The 13,423-nt window shown below is 36.8% G+C and overlaps 2 protein-coding genes across 8 annotated transcripts; one reads left to right on the top strand and one right to left on the bottom strand.

Moving 5' to 3' along the window:
• Positions 1-286: 286 nt before the first annotated feature.
• LOC105134600 (Rhodanese/Cell cycle control phosphatase superfamily protein) lies at positions 287-8,931 on the top strand. 7 transcript variants are annotated; one of them, XM_011039064.1, is made up of 14 exons: positions 287-452; positions 1,099-1,196; positions 2,046-3,002; positions 3,145-3,245; positions 3,333-3,447; positions 3,798-3,875; positions 4,094-4,186; positions 4,894-4,977; positions 5,736-5,834; positions 7,065-7,127; positions 7,265-7,295; positions 7,466-7,512; positions 7,923-7,981; positions 8,519-8,931. In XM_011039064.1, exons 2-14 carry the CDS (start codon positions 1,149-1,151, stop codon positions 8,748-8,750), a joined length of 2,007 nt encoding a protein of 668 aa, XP_011037366.1. In that variant the 5' UTR covers positions 287-452; positions 1,099-1,148; the 3' UTR covers positions 8,751-8,931. The 7 variants fall into 7 exon arrangements, with proteins under 7 accessions (XP_011037366.1, XP_011037373.1, XP_011037368.1 ...); XM_011039071.1 differs by lacking the exon at positions 7,466-7,512 and having other exon boundaries at positions 8,519-8,920; XM_011039066.1 differs by lacking the exon at positions 7,265-7,295 and having other exon boundaries at positions 8,519-8,920.
• Positions 8,932-11,413: 2,482 nt separating this feature from the next.
• On the bottom strand, positions 11,414-13,091 carry LOC105134602 (30S ribosomal protein S16, chloroplastic). The gene is made up of 3 exons (XM_011039074.1): positions 12,842-13,091; positions 12,188-12,233; positions 11,414-11,703 (listed from the first exon to the last, which is right to left on the bottom strand). The coding sequence occupies exons 1-3, from the start codon at positions 12,972-12,974 to the stop codon at positions 11,550-11,552; spliced, it is 333 nt and encodes a 110-aa protein (XP_011037376.1). The 5' UTR covers positions 12,975-13,091; the 3' UTR covers positions 11,414-11,549.
• Between the last annotated feature and the right edge of the window lie 332 nt (positions 13,092-13,423).

Below are 13,423 nucleotides of genomic sequence, written 5' to 3' on the forward strand. Positions count from 1 at the left end.
CGATAATATCAATATAAACTTATAGAATATATATTAGGTTTGAGTTTGAGCATAGCAAGTCGAACTCGGTCTTTCCTCTAAAAACCTTATTATCGAGTCAAACCGAGTAATAACCAACAATTGCCATCTGGTCCAGCCCCAGCCGGGAGGGCGAGAATTGAGAAATTGACAACATCTTAAGCAACAAACAGAAAATACAGAAAATGAAGGGGATAATGTTATAATACCAAACAAATAAAGGGCAACGATATGAAAATAGTATTATAAATAATAAAAAAAATCAAATCCAAAACTCGTCCCCACCTAAAAAACGAGAGGCAAAGAGAAACCTTAGAGATGAGCTAGAGGCATCGACAAGCCACACGATTCGATTCTCTTACATGATATATACTTTTTGAGTTGACAAGTTGCCACGCAAATACATTGCCCATTCTCAGTTTCTTAGAATTTGAGTAAGTTTTAGTCCTTGTCCGGCGGGCTTGCTTTAGTTTAGCTTACTGTGTTGTAATATGTCATCTTTTTTGTTGAACGCTGTAGTTGTATGTCACTGTTTGTAGTATGAATGCTTATAGTGTTTGTATTTCGAGCAACCCAGTTGAGCAATTGGTCTATTTACGTTAAGTTCCTATGGGTTTGGTTATAGCTTTAGCTTAGTGTGTTATCCATCCTGATGATTTACACACACACATGTTTTGTGAAATGAATTCTCTACTTTTTCATGGTTTTGTTTGAAAATGGAACTAAAGCTTGATTTTCTAGAAGCCAACTTAGAAGGCCTTATCATGGTACAATGAATTAAAGTGGTCACGGTTGAATTCTGCTTATTTTGATCCATTTCCCACTTTTCTTTCATAATTTTTATCCACATTGATGTCATTTGTTTTCACTATCCAAGAGAAGGAGTTTGCTCCTTTTTTTCCAAAAAAGAAAGGGCTTTAGAATTGAATTCCAAGAAATCCTCTTAAAAGTTGATTACTTGTCATAAATTGAGATGATCCTCATTCAACTTAGCTTGGTGTGATTACTATTCATTTTTTTCAAGGGCGAATTTGAAGATTGAACTGCATGTTAATTTGTAAAATTTTTACCTCCATGCAGAACATGGAAGCTTGGTGATTTTGATAAGGTTTATATCGAGTAAACAAAAGATGTTGCCTGTTTGCTCTGCCACTCCAAGTTGTTCCCCTCATTCTCAGGTGAGATTCGCTTCCTGTACTGTAATTTAAATCATGCTGTTGAGAAGTTTCTATCATTCTTGTATCTCATGGTTTCATCTCTGCCCTTGGATTTGGAGATGCACAACCTCCAACAGGGTGGAGATTAATCCAGGACTATAATTGAAGTCTATGCTAAAAGAGAAAAATCTTGGTTCAAAAAATAAAAAGAAAAAAAATTTATGGTGTCAGTATAAATGTGTGCTTTTGTATAAAATGCGTGATGTATGTGAGATGAAAATCTGAGGTGCTGAAGTGAAGGTTTTGAATTGATGGTATCAATTAAACCTCAACTGGTTAAGCATAAAGTTCAGTACCGCATTATGTAGAGTGCATGTGCCTAAGTGATGGTTTTGAACTGAATGCATCAGCTGATACCCATGCTCTAATATGGTATCATAGCCCAGTGCAGCGTTCTCTTTCATTCTTTTTGTTAAGCCTAGACATCAGAGGGAGGTTGTGTAAATTCCTTAACAATCTAGTTGAAAGTTTGGTATGGCCTTATAACCTGCGTGCACCTTTCTATTTAGCAGTTTAAGCTTTCGGGTGAGATGACATTTTCTCTCCACTTAATCTAATTATTCCCATCAGAATGAAAAATTAAGACATGATGTCTGAGAAACTCTTCAATATTCAAATTCCTTTTCCTCCTTTAAAGAACAGAATTTGCAGCATCCGAGTGAAGTCTTGCAGGTGGTAGCTTCCATGCACTTTGGTTATTAATTCACCGTGCTATGCGTTATTGTGTCACATCTTTCTTCATATACCTGTGAAATAGTATTTCTATTGTCAAGCATTTCATTCATGTATTTGAAACAACAAAAACTGTAGATTCCATTACATGGAGGTCTGCAACCATTTTGCTCAGTCTGGAAGGATATCGAGTCCAGATTTTATGTAGAAGACAGGGTACTTTTGGGGATGTCAAATGGAACACATCCCCAAAGAATGTCCTTCAAAACACATGCTGTCAAGTCTTTCTACTCCAGTTTTGTTGAAAGCAATGAACAATCAATATCCTTGGCTTTCATTAATGATCATTCCTGCCCAAATGAATTAGGCGACATTAAATGCAAGTTTTATAATGATTGGATTTCTTCAGTTGGAGCAATAGATGAACTGCACCCTATGGGAGGAGGGGGGAAACTGAAATCTTTTGAAAGTTATAACATAGCTGATGTTGAAGAGGAACTTGTGGACTCTACAGACCAGTTAACTGAAAACACAGATGGTTTTATAGGACTTGTGGAACCCCAAACATCAACTATCGATATAACACCGGAGAAACCCAGCTTGGGGTCTGAATCCTTGGAAATGGATAGTGATTCATTATCTAGTGCGAAGACTAGTTTGGATGATTTATTGGGCGGGTTTAAGGACTCCATCAATACTTCAGTAAATAAGGGAGAAAATGTCGTGCAAAGCTCACTAAACACAATTACTACTTCAATAACATCCATTAAGAAAAGTGCTTCAGAAGCAGCTGATAGTGCCTTGAGTAAAGTATTCTCAACTTTCAATCAAACAGGAGAACTGGCTGGCGATAGATTAACTAGCTTTTCAACTGGTTTGAGGGAAGCCCTAAAAAAAACTACTGGTGCTTCTCTTGAAGTGCTGAGAGGTGCAATTGTTGCAGTTGAGGAATCTATAGTAAAAGGGACTTCTTTTGTTGTTTATTCTTATGGGTCTGCCAAGGAATTGCTTCCTCCAGAGATCAGGGGTGCACTGAATCTGTCTGAAGAAAGGGCAACAGAAATATTGAGGCCAATTGGTGCAACTTTTCAACAGGTATATTGTACTAGGCACATTTTATGAAATTAAAAAATAATTCCATCTCCTGAAAAAATTTATTAGGTTCATTTTAGAACTCTTTTTGACCTAACTCATTTATATTCCCAAACCAACACTGAATTTCATATACCATAAGCAGGTTTACATTGCTATCGAGGGGCTAGAAAAAAGCCTTGGCTTGGATCCAAATGATCCAGTTGTACCTTTTGTTCTTTTCCTTGGAACCTCAGCCACTTTGTGGTATGGATGTCCTTTCTTGCATTTAGGGATTTGTTAATTTAATCTGCATTACATGGGAAACTAAAGTTTTCTATCGGATTCGTGCAGGGGTTTTTATTGGGTGTGGGCATATGGAGGTTACTCTGGAGATTTGTCTCCACAATTGACTCTGAAGCTCTTGGCAGAGAAGGGAGACACCATACTCATTGATGTCCGGCCTGAGGCAAGAGAGTAAATTTTTCTGGCCTTTCATGTTCTCAAGTTTCTTTTGTTAAAAATCTGAGTACCTCAATGAGAGAGGCTAAAACCTACTGCTCTCACTTTTACTAAAGGATTTCTACTGTTTTTTCAACTCTCTTCATTTATAACTTCTAGTTTTTGGTGACCCCATTTCATATTTTCAATACTTATTTATTTTTCCACTAAGAAATATCATTTACATCACACCTTTCACCCTCATTTCTTTTATATTATAGTAAAAACAATCTCAAATTGGGTAATCTCATAACCTCATCAATTTCCTTTTATTTCCTTGACCTGGAATTGAACTTGTTGGACATTATTTATGTGAAGGTTCTCAGAGAAAGAGATGGCATTCCTGATCTTCGGCGAGCTGCACGGTTTCGCTATGCAAGTGTAACTCTACCACAGGTTGGTTTTCTTTTTAATACTGTCCAAAAGATATGGTTGGAGGAATATTACTATTTGTTACAAGGAAGATCAAAGTTTAGAACAATTATTTTGTTTCTAAATGTTAAATAACTCTTTGAACCAAAAAAAGAAGAAGATGAAATAAAAATAAGCATTGGAGCTTGGATGCATCCTTTCTTTTCGTAACGTTTTGTTTTATATTCCTCAACTTTGTTCAGGTTGATGGCTCAGTAAGGAAGCTGTTAAAGGGTGGAAAAGATCTTGATGACACCCTAATTGCTACAGTCATTCGTAACTTGAAAGCTGTACAGGTACAGCTTTATGTTTTAAGACATTTGATATAACTATTGTTTATGCATGCTGAAGGTTTCAGAAAAATGAGAATTCTGAGTAGTTCCAAAAAGAAAAGAAATTTTTTGGGGAGGGGTGATGTGGGCTTGGTCTAATCAATTTTTTTGTGTTTTATCATCATTAGCCTCTGAGGACACAAGAAATTGTTTCACACCTTTCCATTCTCTAAGATTTCTTTTCATCAAGCCATGCTCATGTGCGAAGGACTGTTGGACACATACTATAGCTATCCAAATGACATGCACAAAAATTCAAGTAGAAGATGCATAAAATTTAAAGTGTTCAGGGCATTGTTTCGGTGAAATTACGTACACGCATACTTTTGCTTTGAATTGTTGGTGGCGTCATGGGTTCAATGTGCCTTAGCTGGAGGTGCTGATATAATTTGTTTTACAGAATTTTACTGGTGAAATAACTTGTAATCACACTTTCCATTGAATTTTGGGTGGTGGGATTGGTCCAGCAGGGCCTAAGTAAATTTTTGGGGTGGCAGGGTGTCCCGAAGTACCTAAATAAATTATCAGGGACAAGTGATCAGTTTTACAAAATGTGTTATTTGGTATTATTATTGAAGCATGGTTACTACATCACAAACTCCTGTGTTTTCCATGTTTAAATCTGGCTCCAGGAATATTTTCTCAAAATTTTGTTTTTCTAATACTTGTAGGACAGGTACCAGGTAATAGTTATGGATGCTGATGGTTCTCGTTCTAAAGGCATTGCAAGATCCTTGAGAAAGCTTGGGGTTAAGGCAAGTATTTGAAATCTCTAAGATTTTTTGCTGCATAAATGACTGAGCATTTATGCCATCATTGAACTAAAAGGGAAGAAAGAGAATTTCTCTACTCTCCTTTGGTCGAGCTTCTTGGGGATTAACATTACTGAGAGTTTGCCCCTTATCAGTTACCTTTTCAAAAATTAACAATCTCGATATTAACCAGATTCTGGAAGAGTAACTTAATGCCTTTTGTTCATTTATAATGTTATTAACCAAAACACTGTACTCATGTATCTTTGGTGTATAAATGCTATAGATAGAACCCATTTTTCATACATGTTATTCTCAAGATAGTTTCTGCACATGAGTTTGGCTTGGGGATCTGAAGAGACTACTTCAGAAAGCACACTAGTTCTACATCTCATTCTTGTCTTTATGAACCTCTGAAAAAGGAAAACAAAAATTGTCTTTACCTTGCCTGACTTGGTAAGTTGCAATGGGTTAATCAATTTCAATGTTCTTTTAGTTCACTCCATGGCTTGCTAAGCCATATGGTTGTCTATATTGCTCGTGAAGAAAATAGTGGAATGTATGAATACAAGATAATACCATGGTTTATTCATAAAAAAAATCATATAACTTAGCTTTAGAAGCTGGTTGTATTTTGCAGTATTAAACTATGTGACCTGTGATAGAAGAAAATTGCCTAATGCCAGGTCTGTATTGTTAATCTGGAACTGCAAAACATTTTAACATATTGCCAATTGTTTGTTTGCATTTTTACATGTCAGAGACCATACGTGGTCCAAGGTGGCTTCCAGTCTTGGGTAAAGCAAGGTCTCCGAGTCAAGGAGCTCAAACCTGAGACAGCACTAACTATACTTAATGAGGTAAAGTTATGGCATGACTATTGTATTCTCTTAACTAATTGAAATATCTAGAAATGAAAAATTCTATTTGTTGCAAGCCATTGATCAATTCAAAGTATTTGTGTGGCAGATGACATGCTGTAGTATTACTTCCTTACCTTGCAATAATATATTCTATCAGCTCAGATAAATCCGGGAAAGTTTATTAATTTGACATTAATTTCAAAAACACATGATAAGAGTAAATTCTTTTGCTGGATGCACTTCGGTGCCCCATGTATATTATCAAAACGGTATTCATAAGGCACTGAACAACACAAATACACACAGACATATGAGGTGTCTGTGCATGCAAGTATATAGATTCACATGGAAACTCAAACAGTAATTTCTCTGTGTGTGTGTGGACAGTGTGGGGCACTACATGCAATCACACATGTCTGGACATGTGTGCTGTGTGCTTGTATATATGTAATGGATGGGCTACCATAAACTGGATAAGCAGGCCATGGGGGTTGTGTATGTTTTGAAGGATGACAGAGCTCAGATCTATGAAATTAAACTATGCACATTATCCTAGTGACTAATTCTTTTCATAAATATGCGCCAAATCTGAAGCAATTTTGAGAAAAATAATAATCTGTCTTGAATACAATCTAATGGTGATAGAATTGGTAGCTCTTTGCTAAACACTATTGGTTCAGATTGAATTATTTATTTAGTGCACCAGATTGAACTGTATGGAGCTCAGTAGTAGAGGTGATGGTTAGTTTAGCTGTAGTTTCAATAAATTTTCCAACATGTTAGGTGTTATCAATTAAATAACTCTTGAAGCTGTTGTGTGCATAATAAAAGGTCCTGTCCCAGATACCTGAGCCCAAGTCTATATGGGCATTATTTAACCTTCAAACAAGTTGATATGATTATTTTACAACTCAGAAAGCTCATATGAGCTCAAAAGGTATCTCGATATATGCCACGAGCTGACTTTTTGGATAATGATACAATCTGGGATCTCCTTGTTCATGCAAATCAAGAACCTTTACCTACATTCAAAACATTTGTCTTGTTGCTAAGACCATTCAGTTATGTAGGATTTATATTCATTGTGCTTTGTCAATCTGTGCTGTTCTTTTTGTTTGATTGAAAATTTTAAATATATGTACATTCTGGAAGTGCTTGCCTTTTCTAGTGCCAGATCTAAGTTTTTTCTCCAAGTACTTGACTTTTGACAACTTGACATCATTTCAGGAGGCTGAGGCAATTCTAGAAGATATCAGACCTTCACCAGTGCAAGCACTTGGATATGGTGTGGTAAGACTCGGATTACTTTTTGTGGTATTACATCAGGTCTTGGTTAATCATCAAATCACGATTGAGAAATATTTATCTCTCGCCTTTCAAATGTCCAGTGCATCCTTTGCTAACAAAAATATTAATGTTGTGAACAGGGTTTTGCTGCAGCATCATACGCATTGCTAGGTGTGTCCTTTTTCTTCCTCGTGGACAGGCTTTCTGCTACTTTCTAAGAATGATCCCCTAAAATCTGGAAGAGTTCGAGATTTTTAAGTTATATTATATAGAACCAATGCTATAGATTCTGTTTTTTTCCTCCCATCCTTCTTGCCAACAAAACTTGAACTTTGTTTCAGAGTGGGAGAAGACCTTACAATTTATTGCTATTGTTGGCCTCGGTCAGGTATACTATTATTAATTGTAGTTCTCTGGTCTCTGTTTCTTTCACAGTTACACACACACACACACACACACTGATATTCTATTGTTGGCCTCGGTCAGGTATACTATTATTAATTGTAGTTCTCTGGTCTCTGTTTCTTTCACAGTTACACACACACACACACACACACTGATATTGATTCTAAGCTGATAGTGGTTAAAACAAACTTGCACTTTCTGAACCTGAATTATTGTGCTTGTACACAGATCCTTTGATTCATTCCATAAAATAGTGTGGATTTGACCATTAAGCTAGATGCCCCTCTGGCTATTTTGCATGTGTTTAACCATAAGGAAAGTTTTATTTCATTGCTAAATTTACTTTAGTGATCCTTTTGTTTCTCTAATTATTGGTTTGTCACACTCCACCAGACTATCTATCGGCGGGTTGCTTCTTACAATGGCCCAGAAGATTTTAAGCAAGATATGAGGTATAACCTACTCCAGAAGTCTTTCTTCATTCATGCATTTACCATATCAGACACAATTGTATATGTAAACCTATATGGAAACAAGGTTTGAAATCAAGTCTGTTTGTTCGTGCTCAATGAGTTATGCAAGGCGCATTCAGTATATTGTCAGATAGATAGGTGTTATATGTTGTACTCTTGAGAATCTGATCAGAATATGCTGGTGCAACATCATTAGCCACCCAATTGACATGCTTAAACTTAAATGGACCTCGGTGTTTGCACTGGAAAAGGCATGGGAAATTTTGTATATAGCGAGTCTTGGCTTTAAATGTTCTACCAACACTAGGATCTTGACCGTGTCAGCAATCAAGTCGTGTTGATAACCAAACTACCTATGATGTTATCAAGGTCAACATTTCCTAACCTCCACAGGACTTTTGAGAAGTTATTTATTCATTTGGCAGTTGGATTCTTTTTGCTAGTGGGATCATGTATGCCCAGGTTTTTGGATTGTTGAAGTCTTGATTAATTGGGATTTTAAATGTTTGTTTGAAGGCTTTTGCTCTCCCCTGTTAGAGTTGGAGCTCAGGCATTTTCGTGGGCTACTGGAAAATTAGAAAACAACCGCCTCGGACTACCCACATCACCTTCGTCTACAGATGTTCAAAACCGGGTGCTGCAAGCTGCTGCAAAGCATGAATCCCAACCATCTGAAACTGGAGTTCAGAACCCATCATCCAATTCGGTGGCGCCATTAAATGAGAATGCAGATCTCTCAGAAGCATAGGCATCGAGCAGGAATTTACTGGTGTGGCACATCAATCTGAGAACTTGACCGAGCTGTACATATAAAGAATAAGACACATTCTACCTTTGTCCACCGATGCTGACCTCTTAGAGAACAAATTTTGTATGTTAATGCCAGATAAATGAACAAGTTCTTGTACATTGCGTTGATTTCGTGTGCTCGTTGACGCCAACACAGATTCCCATTAATAATTGAATGAATACCATGAAAGGGCAAAGAGCCTCTTTGCCAAATTCATATCCCAATTTTCTGTTCCTTTGCGGCCACTGGATGATGCCGGGGCTTTTGCCAAGTAGTCTGACATGACCATCATAAGTAAAATAAACACATAATTACCAGAATATGCACTTCATCCAACAAACTATTAAGTCCGAAGAAGGCAATTCAGCTTTCAGCCAGCCATGTATCATGCTTACAGGAACCAGTTTCCTTCCCAATTCATGCATTCTTCTGCTGATAAGACCCCCACAGCTCCCAATGCAACACAGAAACCGATAACATCCATTTCATTAACAAAGCATCAATGCTAACTTATACAGGGTGATAGACAGATAGAGGATAGAGCCATATAAAGTATGAATAGGTTCCGTAACACGTGGTCCACCTATGCATCCCCGTAACCTCCAGTGGTGGTAGGGGCAGTAGACCAGCCCTCACAAGAAAATATACAAAGATAAGGACGACCTGAAAAGGGATCATAGAAACCATGGACATGGAGATGTTTGCCATCTCTTGAGTTTTTGCTATCTGTAGAAATTAGTCGATAAAGTGGCCTGCTCCTGCTCCCGAATGTAGCTAGGAGTACCGAGAGAAAGGAGCAGAGAGAGAGATTCTCTTAAAACTGCACCATATTTTGCATGCCTAAACCGCTTAAATTGACCAAGCTGTGAACAAATCAAGTTTGGACATGCCTGTTCTCTGCTTGAAATAAATGGCTGAATCTTCCACTTACTCGTCAGCCAAAATTAAGATGTAAATAAGGGAATCATCCGGCAGAAAGAAGGTTCCTTGATGAGCTGATGCCAATTTGGGGGAAACTGTATGGTAACTGAAGATCCCATCATTTCAATGAGTGAGAAACTGTAATGAGGCATTTATCAATAAATGAGTGTGCTTATATCCAAAAGCACATGTCAGGTCAAACATAAAAGCCATCTAATACTATTGAAGCATGGTTTTGTTTCCAATTCGAGGAGGGTCTAGAGCTAATTTTTTCAGTGCACTATGCCACTCTTCTTTGCTTTTACCTTTGGAAGCACAGTCCAAAATAATAAGAGCTAAAATGCATCTCTAAAGCTTCCTGTTTAATTTCTAACGTGAGACGGATCAACCAAGTAGAAAACCGGGACAACTTTCCGTCCATTATTTTTTCTGCATTCAAGAATCTTTACAAGCTCCTCTCAGCACCATTTGGAAGATGCATAGTTTTCAGCAAAAAATAATCACAAAAAGCTTGGACTCTTCAATTGCTTTCAAAAGTGATGGAGAAATTCCATCTTCTCTCCAAGCTCGTTATCTATGAAGGTTAGGATTTGTTTACGCTTCAAAGCATCATAGAGGCAGCAGGTATAACCAGAAGGAGGGTCCTCTCCTCTTAAACGAAAGACATCATATTTCTTTGGAGGGGTAGGGATTGATGTTGAAGAAGAAGCCATGAGAAGAGAACATTCACATCATAATTGATCTTGATTTCCTTATAAGGTGCTTCAAATTGCATGCCTTTAGTTGAATTGAATGTTCTTGACACCAGATCCCTCCACACCCAATCTCCTGCTTCTTTACCCTCACTAAACCAAAATAAATCAGAAGAGCTCCAATGAATCTCAAACCAAAAGTCCGCAAGCATGGCCTCAATAGAGGTCGTTCATATCTAACAAGCAAAAACATGGGAACTCACGCTGACATCAGGTGCTTAAATTGCACGATTTGCGCAAACGCTCAACACTCAAGGGACACTGTAAACATGCTCATTGCCTCCTTAGAGGTTAAAGTGAATGCCTATTGCATTAAGCCCGTGACAGAGAGGGTCTCTAATCTTATGCCTACATGTCACCATTTATGTATTGCTAAATGCATTACTGCAATCAGCTAAATTTTCTCAAGCAGAAGCAAAAGGACGTACAGGAACATCACATGATAGATGCTCAATATTAAATTATATTGAAGTCCAACATTTAACAGTATCCATTTAGCCTTTTTATCAGCTACCTTCACAGTGACGAGAGAAAGGGAAATTGGGAGTTCGGAATAGGCAAGGAACGACAACAATAATGATATACAACCTATTGTGCTCATTCATGCTTATGTGTAATAGGCCAATCAAGACTGTAAAATGAAGTTGTACACGAGGAAGATGATCTGCCAAATACACAAGAAATAACATTCTCTGCCTTGTGAGTGGCAAGTGCTCTTACATCACCTATCCTACATTCTAATATCAAGTGCTTCATTGCTTGTGTAAACTAAAAGCAGGCAAGATAAGATCTCTAAAGTGCATTCAAGTATGTGCTCAGTAATGCTAACTACAGGCTTCTCATACAAAAACCTAACAAATGAATATAAACAGCAATACGCATCATGTTTGCATAGCATATAAGTGGTTGAACATATGCATTAAGAGTAGATATAATGACACAAACATGAAATAAAAGCAAATATTAAACTCAGGTTCATTCAACAACCTGAAAAGGGAATTTTAGCTTTCAAACCATTCAGTGCTGGATCAAGCTTACAGGTACAAAACAGAACAGAAATATAAAACTACAGAAATGGCAACTTTTACTGGGTGATCATCTTCTCTGGGTTTGAGGTATCACCAGATGGTCCCTTTTTCTGTCCCATCACAACCATTGGTGGTGGGTTTATTAAACCAGCTCTCATAAGAATGCCACGTACAGTGTCTGTAGGTTGAGCACCAACCGATAACCAATACCTGCAGAAGCAAGTAGAAGAGCAACTCAAAAGCAACAAAAACAAAATTACAGAGTACCAACTCATTTTATCAACCATGCAACTAGATGCAGCTATCCAAGAGGTTTATGTGAACTAAAAACCGATCTATCAGTTTTCTCCTTTAATTCAGATTTGATGAAAGTTGACACACACCTTTCTCATTGTGAAGATATCTCCTACTTGAAATAAATGTATAGCATGCATATTGATCTCGTATACAGTATCGTGTTTTAGTGAATTAAAAATCAATCTTAAACACTATATCTTGCTAGAATCTCCAGGATTATCTACTCAGGTTCAACTTAAACAGCGCAATCTCCTTTGATTCAGCTAAAACATAAATACTCGGATAAATTTACATAACAGCATATACAAGAAACATAAACAAAACAAAACAAAAACAAAAACAGAGTGAGAGAATATAACTAAATGGGATATTTTTTTTTATTTAAAAAAAAACTTACTTCACAAGGTCAACATTAAGACCCAATCTTCTAGCATCGCCTTTAGCTACAAAAAGGAAAAGCAGAAAGGTTTAAGAATAACTAAGTAACTTCATTAAGTTAACAATATTGAAGCCATTGCAAAAGCTAAGCTCACTAATCAAGATGTATCTTCCCCAAACAGCGAAACGAAAGATCAAGCATAATTAATGCTTTGGTGACTATAATAGACTAAATACATCTACTTTATTTGATGATATTTAAGTAATTGTATTAGTCATATGAATAATGTTGGACCAAACCTTAAAAATTAGTTTTTCCCTACTCCTGGTGATCTTTGTGCTTAAAATTTTCAGACTTCAACAGAAAACACCCTAAAGTATAAACAATCATTACTATTAATGGTTATATTAAACTACATAAACATAAAAAAATGAAATGAAATGCATCCCACTTTGCGAACAATAACCCCACAAATTGTAACTCTTTGATAACAACTTTATCTACAGAGAACCTATAATGATAGTATGGGAACCTGAAAATGAACCCAATTGAGAAAAAGTTAAGTTGAAACTGAATAAGCCTTCGAATTTCAAGTCGTTAAGAATATAAAGACATCACGTAAACTGACCATACAAAACTAAAAAGAGAAGGGTAAGAACAAATGGAGGGAACCTGCTAAGGGGTCATAGAAACCAAGAACTTGAAGGTGCTTGCCATCTCTTGGTGTATGGCTATCAGCAGCAACGATTCTGTAAAATGCCCTGTTTTTGCATCCCAGTCTAGCTAAACGAATCTTCACTGCCATTTTCTTGAGTTCCTCAAGCGAGAGAGAGCAAGACACGAAGGGAGTGTGGATATGGGTTTTTATATGGATAACGAGGATGAGATGGTTTGTGGATACGGGTTTTTCTAGTCGTTGATGATAAGGGTTTTTCTTAGTTGGGCTTCTCTACTTCTTTCTTGTCAAAACTACGCCGTTTGGAATGCATATTTTCTTTAGAAAGCTTAAAGCCATACAATTTGCCCCCACTCCTTTCAACAAACCTTCAGGAAGAAAAAAAGAGAGAAGAAGAAATTATTTGTGATAAATAACCATAAATAAACTACAATATAGTATTGATAAATTAATATTCAATAAATCAATAACCTCAATTAAATAATACTTTTATCATTCTCCACTTGAACTAATATAATAAATTAATAATTCATTGAATTAATAAGATACATATAGAAAATAAGATCTCGCTCGATGTA

Source organism: Populus euphratica, unplaced genomic scaffold (genome assembly GCF_000495115.2).
Source record: "Populus euphratica unplaced genomic scaffold, PopEup_1.0 scaffold213.1, whole genome shotgun sequence".
NCBI lineage: Eukaryota > Viridiplantae > Streptophyta > Magnoliopsida > Malpighiales > Salicaceae > Populus > Populus euphratica.

Coding starts and splice junctions, on each gene's coding strand:
- LOC105134600 (XM_011039064.1), top strand. CDS start 1,149: ATGTTGCCTGTTTGCTCTGCCACTCCAAGTTGTTCCCCTCATTCTCAG. Junction 1,197..2,045: donor GTTGTTCCCCTCATTCTCAG/GTGAGATTCGCT, acceptor CAAAAACTGTAG/ATTCCATTACATGGAGGTCT. Junction 3,003..3,144: donor TTGGTGCAACTTTTCAACAG/GTATATTGTACT, acceptor TACCATAAGCAG/GTTTACATTGCTATCGAGGG.
- LOC105134602 (XM_011039074.1), bottom strand. CDS start 12,974: ATGGCAGTGAAGATTCGTTTAGCTAGACTGGGATGCAAAAACAGGGCA. Junction 12,234..12,841: donor TTTCTATGACCCCTTAGCAG/GTTCCCTCCATT, acceptor TCCTTTTTGTAG/CTAAAGGCGATGCTAGAAGA. Junction 11,704..12,187: donor CTTAATGTTGACCTTGTGAA/GTAAGTTTTTTT, acceptor TTGCTTCTGCAG/GTATTGGTTATCGGTTGGTG.